This window comes from Chiroxiphia lanceolata, chromosome 9 (genome assembly GCF_009829145.1).
Source record: "Chiroxiphia lanceolata isolate bChiLan1 chromosome 9, bChiLan1.pri, whole genome shotgun sequence".
In the NCBI taxonomy this organism is placed as follows: Eukaryota; Metazoa; Chordata; class Aves; order Passeriformes; family Pipridae; genus Chiroxiphia; species Chiroxiphia lanceolata.
Window position 1 is genome coordinate 26906027 of NC_045645.1, and position 21006 is coordinate 26927032.

Consider the following 21006-nt stretch of genomic DNA (forward strand, 5'->3'; position numbering starts at 1 on the left):
CTCTCCTGTGATACTAAGACATTGTTTAGTTCAGTTTCCAGAGAGTAAAGGCTCAATTTGATTCCCTTTTCACTTTTCCAAACTGAACCCTTTTCCTCCCAACAGCTGAGCAGTTTGACTGGAGACCCTCAAGGACCCCACTTGCAGGGAAGTGCCCAAAGGTGTCCAAGGTCTCCAACTGTGGTGACCCAGCCCAGGGCTCTGCACTGTAGCCCCAAGGCAAAGAGACTGTCCATTCCTATACTCTTTCCACTTAAATCCAACACAAGTGAAGTCACCTCCTACAGTTGGCAGGGATGTGACACTCAATCAGCTCATCCCTTCAGCCAGCACAGGCTCTGCACAAGGTGCTCAGAAAGGAAAATATCCCCAGTGACAAGTTCAACAGTATCACAGCCTAATTCTCTAACAAGAGCAGGGCACTGTTGCAGCAAGGACTTGAGAGTTTGCATGAAACCTTACAGGTTTCTGGTTAATAAAACAAATGCTCATTTCCATGAACCTCAATTACACACTACAGTTTGGCAGCTAGGAGAGCCCATACAGAAACAGTGAGGCCTCAAAATTTGTGCTCTTTAGGGTGACTCCCTCCTGGGATCCACCTGCAGCATTTGCAGCCTTTAACAGACCCCAAGTTATGAATTCATCACTGTAAAATACTGCAGCTTGAGTTTTCAAACCAGGCAATACAGCAGTGGGTCACTAATAGAAGCCGTGTTCTGATGCTGTTTCACAGAATCTACACATAGAACACTAAAATCCTACCTTAGCTGATCAAATCATAAAAATAATTTGGCAAAAGTGGCTGAGAGGTTAACAAAGTGTTAGCCAATTAAAAGCAAACACTTGGCAGGCAGAATCCAGGTTTTGCCCCGTATCTGTAGTAACGCAGAGCTATCAGATCATGCCTGCTGATACAACACACCTATTATCCACACTAGGTTAGTAACACCTGCTTTACAGATATAATAATTTTTATGAATTCCTTCTCACAACTGTGGCACCTTTTCATTCTTAACACCGAGAGAGAAAGCAAACATAACTGGCTTCAATCATATTTGCATCTCACACAGAGATCAAACATTTAAGTAACAGAAATGATGAATAAAGAACAGCTTCTACACATTAAACAGCCCCTTCATGTAGATGGGTCAACTTTCTGCCTCTACCATTGGAAGACCAAATGGGAAGCACTGCAAACAGCTCCTCAAACAGAGGCATTTTATCCCAAGAGATGGCTGGATCCAATTACAGAAACATCCGATTAAAAATTCTTTTAAGTCAAAAACACAGACATGGGCTTTCCCTAATGCAAGAGCTCGTAAGTTGATTTGTTAAGCCTTTTCCTTTGTACTGCTTAAGCAAGTTACAACACTACAGAAATCACACACACAATTAGTAAAGCCGCTTGTGATTAAGCACTGTGTCTGGATCTACAGTACTAACGTGGCTCCTACTCTAATCAGAGGCCAAACTCAGAAGGCACAGAGCAGAATAAAGCCCAGACCTGAGATATGCAACAATTTATTGTAGCTTTTAAACAACCTTGCCAGCATCTGCCAACAAGAAAAATTCAATTAATTCCATTAACAGGCACGAGGCATTGAAATCCTAGGAATTTCCAGAGGAAAATGTCCCGAGTGCCATGTGCTCATGTGGCTCTGTGTCTGGTCTTGTTCTCTGCAGGGAGTCAGTGCCATGCAAAATTAAAGTTCTACAGGCATCTGTCTCAAGGTGGGTGAGGGCCATGTGTTCACAGCAGGGAACAGAAATCTGTCTTCACACACAGATGTTGCACCCTCAGAATATCCCTCAAAGAATAAGGAGAACACACATAATGTGTTCAAAATCCACACATATAACATGAGATAAGCCACAACCCACTACTGAGCAGAACTAATTAATTCACACCAGGGTGATCCAGCTCTGATTTAACCCAGAACATCCTGAACTGCCCAGTTCAGGTCCAGGCCCTCACTGAGTGATGAGAATACATCCAAACCAAGGTATGGCAGGATACCCACCTGAAAGTATGACGGTGACGTTCAGTGCAATGAACAACCCACAGAACAATCCAACCCTGAATGTAGTCCAGGCTGGTACAGGCTGTGAACAAAGCAGTGGCAGAATTATCATGGGGTAAACGGGTTATCAGCAAACTCAGATTAGTTTGCAGAGTAAGTTTAAAATCAGAAATACAATGCCCTGATCCCTGATTGCCCTGTTGCTCTTGAAATGAGGTTTTTTTAAACTGAAAATGCCATATAATATTCTTGTGTGTAGAAACGGAGCTTGGGCATCTCAATGCTCTTTGAAAAATATTCCAGACCACACAAACACCAAGCATATGTTATTATTAGCACAAATTTCCTTTCACTGTTTCTCATCCCTTCATTACCTTGTCTGCATGCATTAGGAATAGTAACCTATTTCCAAACCTTCCGGAGCTAAAGCAGATTATGTGACCATGCCGCCCTCACTGGGTGCATGAGCACGCTCACATCAATTACTTTCACTACTTTGTTGAGATGCTGAATCTAATTTGGCACCTTGACAAGTTGGAGAAGCAGCTCTGCTCCACAGCCCGATCTCTCACCTGAGCTGCTCCTAAGGGTGGAACACGCAAACGTTTCATTGCCTTCTGTCTGTCTCCATCTTCCAACTCATTGGTCACCACTTCCTAAGGAGATAAAGACACACACCACTGAAGTTCATTTGAATGATGAGCACGTGGTAATGCACTAAAACAAAAAATAATGGTCGGTTTCCATGTTACATGTGAGCCCTGGCCCTGTACTCCTTTAATACAGGGTAACAAAGACATGAAAAGCTCACTCTGCTGCACCAAGTTTCTACACAACAGAAGCTAACACTGCACTAACTTTTTCAAGGGAAGAGTTACCAACTGAAGAGAAAATACCCAAATTTATGTAAGGAGTGCCTGAAATCTGTGGCACTTCAAAATCAATTACCAGTTATCTTGGTGGTGAATACAAGCTATACAGAGGGCAAAACATTATAGAAATTATAGAATCATAGAATGGTTTGGGTTGGAAAGGACCTTAGAGATCATCCAGTTCTGCCATGGGCAGGGACACCTTCCACTAGACCTGGTTGCTCAGAGCCCCGTCCAACCTTGAACACTTCCAGAAACCAGCAGTGAACAAAACCCTGTGGTGTTCCAGTTACCAGAGGAGCAGTGCCCTGAGCAGCAGCTTTACCTCCGTTTCAGAGATGAGCTGGTTGATCTTCTTGCAGGTGTAGAAAGGTGCCACCTCCACCTCGGCCACCCTCCACTCCGCCCCCCGGGCCGTCTCCAGGTTCTTGTCATGTTTCTTCAGGATCTTGCGGAAGCCGGTGAAGTTCAGGTTCTGCAGGCAAGGGAAAAGACACTCTGCTTTTAACCCCAGTCAGCTCCCAGCAAAGCTAAGTGGTTCTCTCTCCAGTGCTAGCAAATAAAGGAAGCAAATACGGAGAATCAAAACAATTGCATCTATTGTCAGGAAGTGTCTGAGTTATTACTTTGTTATAAGTAATACATATTTCTTGCAAGTAAAATAAAACACGAGGGACTCAAGGGCATAAAAATAGGTAACTTATTTCCAGGGGGCTACCTGAACCCTTTTATTCCCTGAAAAGCCAGATCACTGCCATTTTCCTGCTTTACGCCGGACGCAACAACATTCCTGATGACACACTGAAGACAAATAACCTTCAAGGGGTTTTCCCTTCTGAAAAGGCTGAGCTACTGACTCCTAGTTTCTCTAAACTTTACAATGGTTTCAAATCAAGTCCTCTAGATTATGGAAGGGACATCTTTGTACAAAAAAATGTCAGTGCTGCATGTTAAATCCAGACAAGTGCATCCCCACAGCAGCATCCTTTTTCATGGAGTATGTTGCACTAGGACTAAAAAACTAGTTTAGGTTCGCAGATGGGGGAGATGTAACTCTCCAGTCTGCAGAGATAAGCACGCAAGGCTTAGAAAAGGAATTAACTGTTGATTTACAAGTTATACACAAGCCCTGACCCCACACTTTTCTAACCCACAGTACCCAAGACAGGCAAAGCTCATCACATTGCAGGCAGCTGCTGCCACATGATGTATTTGCAATCCTACATTTCCTTATGCAGGAAACTCCATTCAGAGACCCAACATTTCGTTCCAGCAACAGCAGAAATGCAGAGGGATCATGGCAAGATTCACTTCCGAAAAAAGCTTAGAGTAGCTTGGGAAGAAAAACTGAGATAACAACAAAATCCAATGCCCTGGGGAGAGGCACCAACTACTCACCGAAATTATTTTCAATCTAATTGTGCTTAGGGTGATTTAATGCCAGACCCCTCCCATCTAGGTGGGGAAATGAGGCTGGGGAAACAGGCTCAGGAAGACGAAGCATTAACGATCTGCCTTTATTGCATACAAGAGACTTTAATTACTTTCTATTGGAAAAGCCAGCATTCCATCCCAGGGAGAGCAGAAATTTCAAATGAAAAACTGCAACAAAATGATGATTTTGGTCAGAGATTTCTCTGTGGCCTGAACTAACATCCCTTCATCTACCATGGGTGCAAACCCAGACTAACTCTGGGGTGCCTTGGCTGGTCAGGATATGGTTACACCAGACACCCTAAAACCTCTCTGGCAGAATTTCATGCTCTGGCTGCAAAAATTCTGCAGTCCCAAAGTGCATGTTAAAAGCACTGTTGGCCACAGTGGTACTTCAGACAGGGAACGTGCAGTGATGGAATTATGAAACAGAACAAACATCATTTATACAGTCAGATATTTTGCTATTCTTGCTATTTGTGTTGCTTTTATTTGGCAAGGGACTTTCCCCAAGTCTGACCTCCATTTCTGTTGGGTAACAATCAAATTCGTTTAAGTGAATCAACCAATGGTATGTTTTGTGGAAAAAAAAAAACCCACCCCAAACCCACAAAACAAATACTACAATTCAGGCAATAATATAATGCAAGATCAAGTAGAATCAAACAGTGGACTCAAAACTCCTTTCTTATATACAAGTGTATCAGGAAATGCACCAAGGCAGTTTAATAAGACTGGTTCAGTCTCTATTATTTGCCTGACAAATGCACTATATTACATACAGAATATGCAACTAAATATTATATGCTTAATTTCTCAATTTGTTTCTCCTAAACCACAGTATTTCGAATAAATACATTTATCTATGTACACACATCTAGAATGTTATAATACTGTCAACAATAAATTAATTTTATCAGAAGTTTAATCACTGATAAGTTGAATATGTAAGAGCTGCCCTGGAGACCAGTTATAGTTTCACCTGATGTTTGGTTTGTGTAGCTCAGGAACGAATGCATGAAACTCGTGCTCTTGTTCAGTCCTGACAGACAGAGGAATTTGCTTCAGGTGCATTTTCCTTCCTTGGTAACCCAACTCAAGGCATCAGCATTTCATCAAAGCCATAGTTTGACATTTATAATGCTGCTGTTGACTTCACTTTACCTCCTACACGAAGATCTCAGCTACATCATCTTCCCACCAGGTTGTTGTTTTTTCTTCTTTCCAAAACTGTAAGATCTGGAATATTTCTAGTTCTTATATTCTAAGCTCAAGAGTGATTAAGAGTGGTATTCTGGGATTTGATTTTATGTCTGTTTTAGTACTTGTATTCCTTGTCCTTAACTTCAAGACCAATCTGAAGGAATTTTTCTCATTCTCTCTTTGAAGGTATGTTGTAGAAAGCAGATGCAGACTGTGAAAGTTATCAAATCCACATGGGCCTTAAATCAATATTTAGTATACCTACGGTAGATCTGGACTTACAATAGCAAAAAACCAAAAATATAAGTGTGCAAAATGCCTTTCTTCACTGATGAATAGTAGGAAAATAGTTCTCAAAGGAATGACCTATGTCATCCCCTATTTAAACTCTTTATCACACCTCAGAAGCAATTTCTGTAATCAAAAGTACGAGCTGTCTTCTTTTTAAAAAGAAAATAAATGTAAGTGAAAAAAATCACTGCAGGTGATGGTGCTTCAGTCCATTCCTGGAAAGCTACAGATACTCCACCTTTCACAGGATTTTGAACTAGGAGCTACCACTAATAGTTAAAGAGCTTTATTAAGAAACCCATCAATAGATTACAGACACGTGCTCAAGGACATAACATCACCTTAGGAGAGGTAAAAACACTCAGAATTTTGGAAGAATAAGTTTCGTCCATACTGCAGAGTGGTATTCAATTAATTCTTATTGTTTAATGAAATTCTTTAGTACAATGCTGGTAAAGATCTAAATACAGATATAGTGAATTTAAGTTCCAGCATTCTTATTTAACAAGCTAAAATGCCTCAAAGAAAACACTTAAAAGCATTTCAGAGTGTTTAATTCCAGAAGAGCTAGCCCAGAAGAAAAGATATTAACAGTTTCAGATTTTCATTTCAAAATTTTTGGAACTAGATCAGTGTCTGCACTATTTACCATGCCAGAAATCCAAGTAAAACTAAAGACTTGCTTATTTTTTTCATACCTCAAGGCAAATGAGCCTGTATCCTGCAGAAATCAAAATATTTTTTTTTAAAATGGATGTTTTAACAAGAAATTCTGATACAGCAAGGTCACAGCCACTACCATGGTAACACCAAGAGGAAACAGTACACGAGGATTTCAGGTTTCATTACAAATATTAGATAAAAGAACTTCTTCCCCAACCTGCCTGCTCCAGCCTTGCACAGAACAACACACTAGAGAAGAAGGAGGTCCCAGTGTGACCTCGTGCTCTGGCCACAAGTGCTGGGGTCAGACAGCCCAGAGAAGGAAGAAAGAAGGTCCTTCTGCAGGTCAGCTTAGCACTTCTAGCTCAATAAAAAGCAACCTGACTTAGGCTGCTTTTGCTTTGAAAATGTTCAGGGGCCAACCAAAAAAGGAAGGAAGAAATAAAAAAACTGGCTCGAACGAGACAACTCAAGGACACACAAAAGCATGGGGACGTTTTACAGACAGGGCTTTGTAAAACCACCTCTTTTGGCAGGTACCTGATAGTTCTGCAGGAGGATGAGGCTGAGGTAGAGCTCGCTGAAGGCCAATTTCAGGTCTCTGATATTCCTGTGCTGGACACGCTCCTCGTGGGACAGGTGGAAGACGGGCTTTCTGCGCCGCTGCAGCGTGGAGGCCCCGCTGGCTTCTTTCTGTGCATCCAAAGTGGATTGTAGCTCAGTCCGGAGAGTGGTGAACCTGCGCTGAGCCTCGGCAAGCTTTTCTGTTGGCAAGGGGAGGGAAAAGTCAGCTGGGAGGGTCACAACTTGCCTACCAAGCCCTAAAAAGGACTCTACCTATTCTTCAAATTACATGCCTGTGCATGGCCTTCCCCCATCACACATTAAGTCTGGGAGCTCTGCATATTTCTCTTCGTATAGAATAGAATCATGGAATTGCTTGGGTTGGAAGGGACCCTAAAGATTATCCAGTTCCAATCCCCTGTCATGGGCAGGGACACCTTCCACTAGACCAGGTCGCTCCAAGCCCTGTCCAACCTGGCCTTGGACACTTCCAGGGATGGGCAGCCACAGCTTCTCTGGGCAACCTGTGCCAGGGTCTCCCCACCCTCATAGGGAAGAATTTCTCCCTAATATCCCATCTAACCCTGCCCTCTGTCAGGGGAAAGCCATTCCCCCTTTTCCTGTCACTCCATGCTCCTGTCCATAGTCCCTCTCCAGCTCTCTCGGAGCCCCTTTAGGCACTGGAAGGGACTCTGAGGTCTCCCTGGAGCCTTCTCTTCTCCAGGTTGAACATCCCCAACTCTCTCAGCAGAGGTGCTCCAATCCTCAGAGCATCTCTGTGGCCTCCTCTGGACCTGCCCTAATGGGTCCATGTCATTCTTGTGCTGAGAGCCCCAGATCCAGATGCTGTAGTCCAGGTGTGGTTTCACAAGGGCAGAGGAGGAAGCTTCTTATTAAACCAATGTAAAACACACATGTTCTCAAAAGAAAAGCCCTTAATTAATTCGGTCAAAATCAAGGGTCTGTCCCTTCAGCACAGACTAAAGCAGCACTAGACATGAATTCAGATCTCTCAACTTCCATCACGGCTTTGATTTCTAGAGGTTTCTCAGTCCAGGACCACGTAAACACCTGTTATAGGTGGAAGAAGCCCAAGCTGTACCTGGGAGCTGCAAACCAGTGCAGGGACACTGGGACAGGCATTCCCAAACTGGCAGAGCCGTGGCTGGAGGCAGCCAGGAGATAAGGTCTCATCCAAATACCAAAGCAGTGACCAAACGTCTACTCTGAGAGCAAAGGAAAGCTGCTCGTCTTTCCCAAATAAATCAAGTGCACAAGAAGCATTAGAAAAAAAAAAACCACTAGACAATATTATGAAACTTGACAGTAAGCAAAGCACTTTTCATATCCGTGTACCCACTATTGACTATGTGTTTACCATCTTTTTATGTGACAGTAAGGAAATCAAAGAAGAAAAACTCCACACTTCAAATGTGACACTGAATTTTGTTGCTCAGAGAGCAACCCAACCCCTGTGCCAAGCTCCCGGTGACAGACAAACACGGCTCTGCTTTGATCAGGAGTTACAACACTAGTAGCTGCTGTACATGATCTGCTGTAATAATTCATCCCTCTTTTCCTCACTTTAGAAGCACTGCCTCGTTATTTACTGGTTAAAGAGACAGTCAGCCTGCATTTAAATATCATTTTGATGTGTTTTCAGGACAAGTCTGTCTCTGATCCTCACACCTCAAGTACAAAAGAGGTGTTCCTTTAAATATGCTGCTTTATGTACCTTCAGAAAATAATATTTTTGGCTGAATAACAATCTTTTAAAGCTAAAACCAGCATAACTAACCACCGCTACAGTTCTCTTTGTTCTGTACAACTAGTTCCTTCCAGGCTTTTTTTCCCCTGCTATGGCTTCAGTCACAGCTTTGGCATCTGTGTTGATAAGCACCTGACTTCAGTCACAGGCCATGGGTGTTGGTGGTGGCCAGGAAGATCCTGAGCAGGTTCACAGTGTTGGAGCTGGAGCCACCCCCATCCAGCAGGACACACACCACAAACCATGGAGCCACGAGGTCACTCTGCCTCCCAGAGCTCTGCTGGACAGTCTCCTGGCTGACAATTTAATTCTCTTCATTAGTATCTTAAATAACAACTTAATGATAATTCTCTATTGCTCCCCCCTCAGATGTAAGATTTACTCTTCCTTTTCCTTTCTCTTATTCAATTCTGGTTAATTTTAAGGGCAAAACTACTCTGTAAATAATTTTACAGTGCTCTGCACTCCAGAAGGAGAATGTCCTTCCAAACAGAAAATGGGGATAAATGTAGAAAACTTGAGTACAGAAGAGCCTGAAACTCTCTACAACTTTCTTGCTTATATTAAAGTAAGAAGATTCAAAATGCAAGAAAGGACAACTCCTCTCTGACAACTTCCACAGCTGCAAGGATTCCACCGAACAGAGGAAATGGAGCCCACAGTGAGAACTGTCTGCTCACAGCCCAGAACCACCTAATATTCAACACATACAAGATCAGACTGCAAAAACAATAATCTCTCCCCACTTTGGGAACTCTCTCGGGAAGAAGTAACAGATATCTGTTCATATCAGAAGCCTTCATTATAAATAAAACTCACAAGTTCACTCTCTATGTTCAAAATGTCTATTAAACCATCTGTGATACACAGATTTCTTTTGGATCAAATTAGTAAATATGGAGGAGTTTAAATTTTCATCTTACAACTGAAAGCACTGTGCCGTTGTCCTTATGTCCAGAAAAATCATGAAATCCATCAGCCTAATAACACAATATTTAAAGAACAGGCAATGTTTTGAAATAGTTATAAAACTGCTGCTGCAATTTTCCTATCTGTTTGCAAAGCAACATCCCTAAGAAAGCATTATCTACAAATACCAACATTCTTCTTAATTAAGCACTGTTGAGTAGAGTCACTGCTGTCTGTTATATAGCTCCCTTCATCCATAGGGGAGGACCACAATTCTCTGAGGATGAGGCTTTAAAAGCAACTGTCCCAGTCCCATAATGACCTGCCACTCCTGAGAAACAGCCATCCTGTCACCACCTTCTCCCTCTTGCACTGACTCCAGTTATCCAGTCCACAAATCATTTCGTCTTATGAAGGTATGATTTTTATTATGAAGATTCAATGCAGAGGCAAAACAAGACAAAATGTGTGCTGCTTAAAACCTCTAAGGGAATTGCCTTGAGAAACAGCAAAGCAAAACAAATTAATTTCTCAGGTCGCAACACACTCTGAAATAATCGAAAAGACATTCACCACCATCACTAATTTATCACTGTCCACTACTATCTATCATTAATTTAGCACTCCAAAAAGTGAATGTAAAGGAAATGTCACTCAAGAGAGTCAGAAAAAAAGCTTAGAAACTGGTACCACTCTTGTTGTGTTGCAGCATTCTGCATGACCTGATTCCCACCAAGCCCTCAGCTCAAGTGTAATTTCATGGCAAAGACCATGGAGAAATTCAAAACCAATAGAGGCAGCAAGAAAGAAGCAGCTTTACCCAAAAAATATTCCTAGATCCTCACTAAAAGAGTCTTTGGAGTTATTGAGTTATCACCTCAACTACGGAATTCCAAGTTGGTTTTTGACTCCATTTTTCAAGTTTAAACCAAAGTTCACACGTAAGTATGATGGAAAAATGGTCATGGTTGTGATCAAAACCTGTTTCACCAGACAGGAGGTGATCAAACAGCCTGTATGTCCTCACAGGTCCCCAGCTCGAGGCATTTTAGGCAGGCACTTTTAGGACTCCTTCCCTTCCCTACTTGTGCATATTATGTTCAATATTTTGCTTACCAAGTTAAAGCCATGGTTTCCTACAAATAGTAAAACCATTCCTAAATTAACCACAAAAATTTTACTGGCTACCGTTTAGCCAGATCCTGAGGATGCTAATTTAAAATATAGCAAACCTGCCATCTAGAAAATCCCAGACCCAAACCAAAATTGGCCACAAATAAAACTTCAGCACTTGAACAGGCATTCCTCTGCTGGAACTATCTGAAAAGTGTACTGCCAGTCTTTTTTCTTTCAGCTAAGGGTAGCTCTTCTTGAGCATAATTCAAATAATCACAAACTGTTTATCAAATCTGATTTAGTTAATGGCAGTTTTCCTTTCTACTGAGCTGGGATGATGGTCTGGGGAATTAAGACGATGTTTGATGGGAGCTGACAAACTGAGCACACAGGGAATGGCAAAGGAATTTCGCAGCTGGCATTCCAGCCCCAAGTGCTCCATGGAGGAGCTGGGGTTCAAGAGCACCCCATTCCAAGAAGATGAGATGGCTCATGCTGTGGCAATCCCAGGTGATGCTCACTAGGGATCCCTCAGCACAGGGAATGATGACGAGAAAATGAAGCAGAAGTCAACAAAAGTTTTGGCTTTCTTGAAAATGAACAATATTTACAGTTGTAAAGACAGGCATATAATAAGCCTATAATAAATAGGATGCACCAGGTCATAATCCAAGCCAACACATGTCTGGAGTTACAATAGGGTCCAACATGACATTTCTGACATGATCAGGGAGAGGAACCACTGATGGAACATTTCTTGCTGTAGCTTAACGTTAATAACCCTAATAACGGGTTTCCATTCTATGAAAGTCACGTCACTCTTCTGCAAATAAAAGACTTACTTTAATCTTATCACAAGAGATTTTCAAATTACATGTATTCTCTCCTAGAACTTTTTGAAATGACAGCTATTGGGGGGGGGAAAAACCCTACCCTATATTATTAATGTCATTTTAAACAACGCTGGAATGGGTGTGTACATGTGGGTGCACGTGTGCCAGCAGGTCCTCATTAGGGAAAATTATAATCTGTATTGTGCATCTAAATTGACAGAACTTCCTCCACAGAGTCTATCTAGCAGTACACAGGATCTGATATGACTCAAAAAGGAAGACAAGTTTCTGAGCATAAAAACCTCAGACCTGGGACAGAAACAGTGGCTCTCCCAGGGAAACAAAGCACTGCTCTGAGTTAGGTATGTGTGAACTGCATGCAGAAAAATGCCTATAAAGTGTAAAACCCAGCTGCCCTTCTACCTACAAACTGCCTCTTGTCCTGACACTCACTCTGCTCCAGGGAGCCAGGAGAGCAGGCACAGCCATCCCCAAAGAGATTCACTTCCCTAGATGGAAGCTGAACGGAGGCAAGCTCAGCCACTGCATCCATCATGCTTTCAGCTATTCTCATGTCCACAGCTCAGAGTCTGCTGGCAATAAAATAACCAGCACTAAAGTCATCACCCCGTGGTTATGAAAATATTTTGCACAATTCAACTTTGTTATCAGATTAAAATCAGAACTAGAAAAGGCTGCCATATTGTGCTGCAAATCCTGTTTACAGCACTAAGTTAATAAATCAACATGTTAAGAGAAAGTATAGAAGCCAATGCACCGTTGTATCCATATTTAAATGCTTTTCTAGTTGAAAACCCATTTTAAACCTCACCAAAGAAGGCTGAAAACCAGTTGAAGTGCAATGGTGGGTGGAACTGGAGCATATGAAGCCTCTTCTAGCAATATTACAGGGTGAATTTCCAACTATCCCCTTTTAAAGTTTTATTTTCAAAACACAGGGTGAGAAAGCAAACTTTCTCAGGGAAAACAACAAACAACAGCACTTGATATACGACATCTACTCTTACCATTACAGCATTGTTAGTCAAACAGGATTTTATACACAGCCAACGACAAATTGCCACTAGCTGATGTACTGCAGAAAGCTGCAAGAATTTAGGCAAAGGTTAAGTGTTTAAAAACTTGTTGGACGCTTCAAGATGGTCAAGCTGCCATACACAGGCAATCCCACGAGAGCAATTCCTGCAGAAGCTCAGGAAACACCAGCTGGGGAGCTTAGTACACCTAAAACATGCACAGGAGACTGTCAACACGGATAAGCTGAGAGACTGTGCCCTATATGTAACATACCACTTTAAGAGCAGGATGCTATTGCAAAGCAGTGAAGTCACCTGCCCTTCTTTCTCCCTCCATCCAAATACCATATTTTAGCTGCAGATATGTGATTAAACCAGAGAGTTTCCCATATAAACCAGCCCTCTAATTACCCGATGGTTAACCTGCATCACCACTGTGATTATTCTGAAAGCTTGGGAGCTTCAGACTTTTTCTGCTGTTGGATTTTCCACAAATACACACAAATAAGCACCTTACCTGAATAGAAAATGTTGATTTTGGCAAGTTCTTTCTCACAGGTTTGGAAGAATTTCTCTTCAAACGTGGCAAAACACCTTTTCACCGTGTCCTCATCTGTGTCTGTAAAACAGAATAGAAAAACAAAGAAGTTGTAACAGAAGAACACAGGAGCAACTTTAGAAGTGGTTGACGTGGAAATAGTTCTTCAGAGTAAATCCACCACCTTTGTCATGCAGAGAAAGAAGAACAAGCAAGTTCAAGGGGCTCGGGGGAACATATATTTGGCTGTAAAAGGAATTGCACCAAGACAGAGAGAGAAACACTCATATAAGCAGTAACAGCACCTCAACCAAAGTTCCCATCATCTTTTTTGATCCTTCAAGTGCTAGTGCAGACCTCAGAAGCTCCATTTGCACTTCCTAACCCAGCTTGTGTTTGAAGACCAAGGCTGGCCATACCTTGGCAAACAACTGTATTTAGAAGGAAAGCACCAACTTTTTAACTGAAGGCTTCATCTGACCTTTCAGGAGGACTCACAGGCTTCAGCCACCATTCCCACCTTCTCACCATTGTAATCCTTCAAATACAAACCTAGCAACATAGGAAAGTAAAATCTGCCGGATACTATCCAGAAAACTGTGTGGAAGCTTCCCTCCTGGAAAATAAAACTTTCTCTCATAAGCAAAGCTGAAAGGAAGAGGTCTACATTATGGTGAACACAATCAGATCCACAACTGTTCTCCACCCCATTGCTCTGGGATGGTTTTAATTCTTTTGGAAGAACTACATACAATTCCATAATTAAAGTCAAAACTTGAAAGTAAAGCACCAATTTGGTCAATTAGTTGTTGTAAAAAAAATACAGTGCAGAGTCTCAAAGACAGAATGCATTTTCTGATAATTAAGAAATTAGTTTAATGAGTGAAAAAATTAAAGAAGACACACTGTAATTACCAATTTCAGTACTGTCAAAAACCAAATGTTCCTAATGCTGAAGTGAAGCAGACTCTTTGTACCCCCCAGAGTTACATTCCCTGAATCTTCAGACTGAAAATATAATACAAACAGGAAAATTAAATTTTTATTATGGTTTTGATAGTGTTGAGAAATAGATCACAGAACCACAGAATCAGGTTGGAAAGGACCTCTAAGAGCATCAAGTCCAACCATTAACCCAGCACTGCCATGTTTACCACTAAACCATGTCCCCAGGAGACACATTCACACTTTTTTTTAACATTTCCAGAGATAGTGATTCCACCACTTCCCTGGGATGAAAAGATTCAAACAGATATTGAAATACATGTCATTAAATTGAGAAGACAAGTGACTACAGAAAAGCTTCACTCACTAGGAGATACACATACTGGATTGTTATAGTCAAGAAATCTTTTTCATTTAGCATTCATTTTTAGGTAAAACCAACCCAAAAGTGGCATTAATCAAGAGAACACTTAAATAGAAACTTTCAGCATTTACAATTTCCTGGGGTTTATGTTTGTAGCCCTGAACCTACATACACTTCAGTAATGCTTTTAAGGGGTGGTATAGAAAGAGCAAAGAACAGAACACAAAAGTGCATCACAGGGGCAACCCTGTCTTCTTTTGGAGTTAGAAGATGCTTTTAAAGAGTAAACAGAGAGAAAATAACCAGTTCTGCAGAGATGCCTGGTGTTTACAACTCCACCACCCAAGGGCTTGTAGAGAAGAATTCTCAAGGGCTCCAAAGGCTGTTCCAAGCTCCAAGTTTTGGCTCCCAGGGTTCCTTTATTATCCGATCATTATAGTTGCAGATCTGTGGCTACTCCCAAGGATGAGGGCTCCCTCCCTTGTGCAAACAAACCCTGGAATGACAGGGCTCGGGCTCCTCTGGGCTGAGGAAAAGCCACAGCAGCCCCAAGGTGTCATTACAGCCCTGCTTGAGGTCCTTGGCTCTGCAGAAACAAAGATGCACATACCCCAGGCAATCCCACTCCACATAGTGCCTCCACATGGATCCCTCCTTGAGGGCAGCCTAAAACACCAGAAGGACAGAAAATAACTCTGCTTCAGGGCTGGGAACTTGAAGGGCAGAGTCACAGCAGTTGTGACATCCTGCCCTGGGGCCCTCCCAGTAAGGTCAATCTGAACTTGCCCTCAAGAACTCTAAATCCTTGACCCAACAGCAGACAAAGCACAAACAGGAGGGTGAAGCAACAGAAATTACTGTGCAATACTTAAAATGCAGGGATTTTTATTCACTAGCTGCCTAAAACTTTTCAAATGACAGTAATCATTATCAAACCACAGCTGACTCTTAAGGATGGACCTGAGAGGCAAAGTCTTCAGCCCAAAGAGTTTACACATGTCAAGAAGAAAAGCTTATGGAGAGGTGCTTTCTGACATGGGGGAACCATTCTTTCCTGCCTTTAAAAATAAGTCACACAGCATTAAAAGCACAAAGGTTCACTGCTTTCCTGCTTCAGAAACACCAAACCTCTTTTGCCATCGCTTGTTTCAGTACATCCAAAAAATAAGAGTAAGACCAAGCAAGTTTTTAAACTTCAGTCACTTAAGCTATCAAAGAATAAAAGAAAAAAAAAAAGAAAAAAAAATCTCATCAGGAGTGGAATATACTGTTTGTCCAGAAAGTCAAGCATGAATATTTCTACACAACCAAAATATCACCTCCTAAGATAGCAAAAAGCTCAGTAAAGCAACAGTGTTAAACTAACATAATCAATGCCAAATAATAAATATCTTGTTTTGTACATTACTGGTCACTTCAGGAAATGATAAATAAGTGTGTTGAACAGTTTGACTATCATCTGAAGTTTAGAAAAGGAAAATGGGCTTTAAAACACAAAACAACTGCTACTGGAAGCCCTTCCAAAAACCTTGAGATTAGGAATTCAGGTCTCTATTTCAACCTCAAAACATTGCTGACTCAGAGGAAAGCAAGTTCTAGATCAACTATTCAAAATCCTTCTCCAAATGTCAAACACTGACTTAGAAAAGATATTTTGCAGAGCAGGATGGATGTCAGCCTTACAAAAAAAAAAAATAAAAAAAAAAAAAAAATCAAGATTCTCTGTGAAGAAAAGGTTTTCCTCTGGTGCCATTCCCACTGCAGTTCAGTCATTTAGCTGCAATAATAGGCCAGTGCTGCCAAGGCTACTGCCTTTATTTATTTATTTTCCCCCCAAGGCTGGGACAGGACAACGTGTTTTGCCATGAGAAAATCACGGTGCCAGAAACCCGGCCTTGGATTCGGAAGCTCCATGACAACAGGGCCTGTTTTTAAAAGGCATCCAGCTATTGCTGCCAAGAAGGTCCAGCAGTAACCTCCCTTTTGTTCTGTTTCTATAGCCCTAATACTCCATTTACCCTCAGCTCCCTGAAGCTGCCACGGACAAGGCTGCCAAGCAGAGAGTCTGATCAATATTGCAGCTTCCCGACCTCATCTTCCTATGGATTGCCTCTGCTGAATGAAAAACACAGGAAGCCTGAAAGGCTTTTACTTGCAAAGCCCAAACCAGCAGCAACCTGGATGAACTCCCCCCTACGCCATGTTTTCTGGTTTGCAGAGAGCTGAGATGTTGGCACACCTAAAATAGAACCTGAGGTTGAAAAATTAACATCCAAAATACATTCCTGCGCTGTCCCAAGCACTCATTTCTCAGTGCTTCTCTCAGCTGTTCATTTAATTTCTCATTTTCTGCAGCTGTAGTATATAAACAAATGATCAGCATCCCACGGCAGCTCTGCTTACTCACTCCCTTGCAAGAACACACACAATAAAAGTTTTCTTTGTTAGAGCAGTGTCCTCTAAAAGTAATCATTTAAAAAAAATCCTTTCGTCTTTATCACGCTGAATTTTAAAGGGCATTTAATTTAAAAAGATTAATTAGCTTTGTTATAAGATCAGCACAGGTGTAGTTCTCTGAATCACCTTCTGTTTGCCACAAAACAGTGGCAATAACATCTGAGTAATGTTATTGCAACACTTTAGTTAGAGAGGAGGCAATTTCATTTATGAGGAGGACTCTGCCATCTAGTCAGTAAAATAAAAATCAAAATCAAACTTGACATTGGCATCAAACACATCAAATCAAACTGAAAAGGTGATTGCAAATTTAACATCAGCATCATTTTGAATACATTAAAATTTTAAAGATTTCCACACTCTGTACCCAGAGCTCAAGTAGGTTTAAAACAACAGGACTGTGCTCTGAAAAATTAACAAGATTTAAAGGACAGTTTTCTTGTTCCCAGGTCAATAAAGACAGTAACTGCTTGTACTTCTAGGCCCAGTGGCACATTGTGGGGGGGAAGGGGGGAAGAAAAAACCAAAAGAAAAAAAGAGAAGAAAAAGAAAAAGCCACTTCTATTACCACTCAAAAATCTTTAAAAGTGGGTCACTGTAATGAAAACATGTATCTGCCTCTGAAATCCCATCAGCTTTGTCTGTCTACTCAACCATCACAATTTTCTAATACCCTTGACAGTTCTGCAGCACCAAGACTGTAGTTTCCCAACCTTTTACACAGTGAGATTTTAACAGCTAAAAATCAAACTCTGTAGTTCATAAATGCAAGGGCAAAGATTACCTTTACACTCCTAATGCGTCACCCTCGTGTTTGTTGGGGTATTTTTCCAGAAGAAAGGTTCTTCCACAAGGCAACTCCCTTCCTCATGACAGAAAGCCACACTTGGGTCAGCTGCAAATTGGATCAGTCGCTGAAACTTCCAATAAATTAATTACTCACTGTGCATTTTCCTGTCCAATCTTGTGGCAAATTAAAGTTTCCGCGTACAGAATTTTATGTGCTTTACGTACAGATACAGAAATTTCTTCCTAGGATATATTCTTGCTATAGGAAGAGAAAAGAAGCCAACTCTGCTTGCAAGTAATGAATATTTGCATTCACGCTATTTCATCTTGACATCTGAGCTACAAATCGTACATGTAATGGTTGTATCTCTCTCAGAATTTACTCCATCAGATGAAAGTGGACCTTGGCTCAAAATACTATAAAATCAACAGAAGAGAAGCTCCATACATTGGTTAATCTTAAAAAAAATGTTAAGAAAATTCATAGCAGGCTATACCTGCTTTTCTGAACCCCCACAGATGAGCTGGTCAGCTCTCCACTTAATGAATGCTTTAGCCCAAATTAGATTTGGTTATTAAATTATTCCCCGAAATCTGGCAATAAAAAATGACCACTCAGGTAGCAAATAAGGTTGGTACTGCCTGCACACACGGGGTTTATATGTGGGCAGGGGGAGGAGGCAAGAACTGCTGCATGACACCAGCACAAGTTCTCTCAGGTTTTGGTTCACCATTTTGCTATTTTTACCAATTAACCCAGCATGTATTTCAAAATACCTTTAAAAATTGTGATTTCTCAGGTCAGTAAAAATTCTGCTTCCCCATTTTTTAGATTGTATCACTGAAATCTTAGAAACCAGCCAGATTCTTGCAGATGGTTTATTTACCTGGAAAGAAAAACCAACCTCCCCAACATGCCTACAACCAGACATCCAACGAAGCGTCTACTATAAATTATTTACATTTGTGACTCCATAAACATAGATTCTAAAGCAACCAGAGCACCCTGGTACGTACTTAAGGTGCAGAAAAACCAGCAATGCAGTAGCCAGAGGTGAGGAGACAGCTGTTGTCCAGCTGGCTGCTATGAGCTCTGTAGCTCCTGATGTCAAGTTTTGTGGTCTACAGGGCAGCTACACAGCTGTTCTACAGGTTCACTTCTTTAAATCAGCATCCAGCACTCATAAGAAGTCCTTTTGCAAGAAAGGAAGGTGGCACTAGTCTTTGCCAGCTATATGTGACCACGACGCTTAAATACCTTTACAGTGCTTCACTTCTGTACCATTAGGAGAATCAATATTCCCAGGAGAATTACAAGACCTGCATGGTAACTCAGGTTGGAAGGACAGCTAGGCAGAAACTTGTGACAGAAAAATAAATAAATAAATAAAAGAGAAGCAGCACAAGTGCCTAATAATATTTCAAAACCTACCACAAAAATATTGGTAATACAGGGTGACAGAGCTGGAGCCGGGTCCTGACAGCCAGAAGATGTCAGGGACAGCACTCTCAATACCCGCTTTCCCTGGTTAACAACAAGCTTCAAATTCTTCTGTTTTCAAGAAGGGAAGTAAAGAATCAATACATGTTTTTGCAAAGACCTCCAAATAGGTTTGACCAGAAATACTGTCACACACTTCAGGGTGAAGGAAAGACAGTCATCAGGAACTAAGAGTCCAGATGACAATTTTCAGTGACCATTACCAGACTCCAAGACAAAGAATGGAGAGCACCAGGGTTAAGTTACTCAGTTGGTGCATACCAGAACCTGTCCAGGCTGTGAATGCTCAGTTTAGACAAGTAACCAACGATGCAAACAGAGATCCCACAGCTTTGTGAAATCACCAGGATCACACGGGACATTCCCTGCTTACACAATGCACCTGCATGTTCCTCAAGCTGCTGTCTCCAGTTCTGGATTTCATTAAAACAAAACAAGACAGCAGCAATTATGGTTGCACAAAAAAAACCACATATCAGAGTTGACACACTGGGGGTTAAGCAAAGCAGAGATACCCCAGCCTCTCACAGACATGGAATCTGAACTGGCCTGTGCACCTCTGGCAGATGCTACAGGAGACAAGTTCAGCACTGCCATCCATTCCCTCTACCAAGAGAGATCTTCATCAGCCTTTAAGCTGATTGTTATTCCTCCTCTTCAATGGTGGGGCCACCAAACTAAAAACTTAGCAGTATCTGTTCATGTTTTTGTGATTCACTGAATGGACCTCAAATAAATTAGCACAGTTTTGTTTTATACAGCTACAAAACAATCTGAAAAATCTTCCTTCTGCTAAATCACATGGATGGAAATAAGGACACACTTCCCCAAGTTGCCCAGTTTGGTCCTTAAACCAAGAAGGATAAATAGAAAACAAATCCCAGAGCAACATGGAAAACCAAGACCAGAATTGTTGATAGCAAATTAGGGGCTCAGAGTTCAAATTGAAGTTTTTCCTTATATTCACCTTCCCCACCTTTCCCTTCAGCCTGGCAAAACTCAATGAATTCAGCAAACCCTCTGCTGATTACCAGGACAAGTGCTAGAGTTAGACTTTTTAGCTAAATGACATTTAAACAAATAAATATGTAAGTTCCAGAAAAAGGAAAGGAAGATCACCCCACTCGTCCAGATCTGTGCCAGTCCCCAAAGCAGTGATGGAACACTGGGGACTTCCATAGGGAGAAGATCTTGGAACCCCATGGGAGGCCATGGGGACTGGAAACACAGCAGCAAGGGGCAATCAAAGGAAACTCAAATACTGCAGTGCTGAATACAGCAGAGATCCCTCACCCTAAAACCCACAAGTGCTGTTTCCCTGCCCCATCTCCTGAATGAAGGTCATATTTCGTGGCATGGAAAGAGAAATAAGAGGAAACTTTCTAATCTTTTTTAATGTGCATTCGTATTTATCAGGAAAGATGTAAATTTGATTTGTGAATATTTTAATCAAGCAAAAATGGTTTCTGTCAGAAGATGAAGCTTCGTAATAAAGTGACTGTTTATGCTCCTTTTATTGAGCCTCCAGTTTTAGTAGTTTTATTTCCAGAATTTTACTGAGCAATAACAATTACCTTCTCATTAAAACCACACAAAACCCGTCAGAACATCTGACATAAAAAAAAAACAAAACAAGACAGGAATTAAAATAAAACTGAGATTACAGCCAGTTAAAGGAATGTTGATAAAGCACACTTT

General features: G+C 41.4%; 1 protein-coding gene across 1 annotated transcript in view; it reads right to left on the reverse strand.

Annotated features, from left to right (window-relative positions):
• XPR1 (xenotropic and polytropic retrovirus receptor 1) overlaps window positions 1-21006 on the reverse strand; it is a 112564-nt gene that overhangs the window by 29272 nt on the left and 62286 nt on the right. The window contains exons 3-7 of the mRNA XM_032696156.1: window positions 13232-13333; window positions 7028-7251; window positions 3222-3371; window positions 2597-2680; window positions 2025-2106 (exon numbers count right to left, since the gene is read on the reverse strand). Coding sequence (XP_032552047.1) covers window positions 2025-2106; window positions 2597-2680; window positions 3222-3371; window positions 7028-7251; window positions 13232-13333 — 642 coding nt within the window. The remainder of the gene's footprint in view (window positions 1-2024; window positions 2107-2596; window positions 2681-3221; window positions 3372-7027; window positions 7252-13231; window positions 13334-21006) is intronic.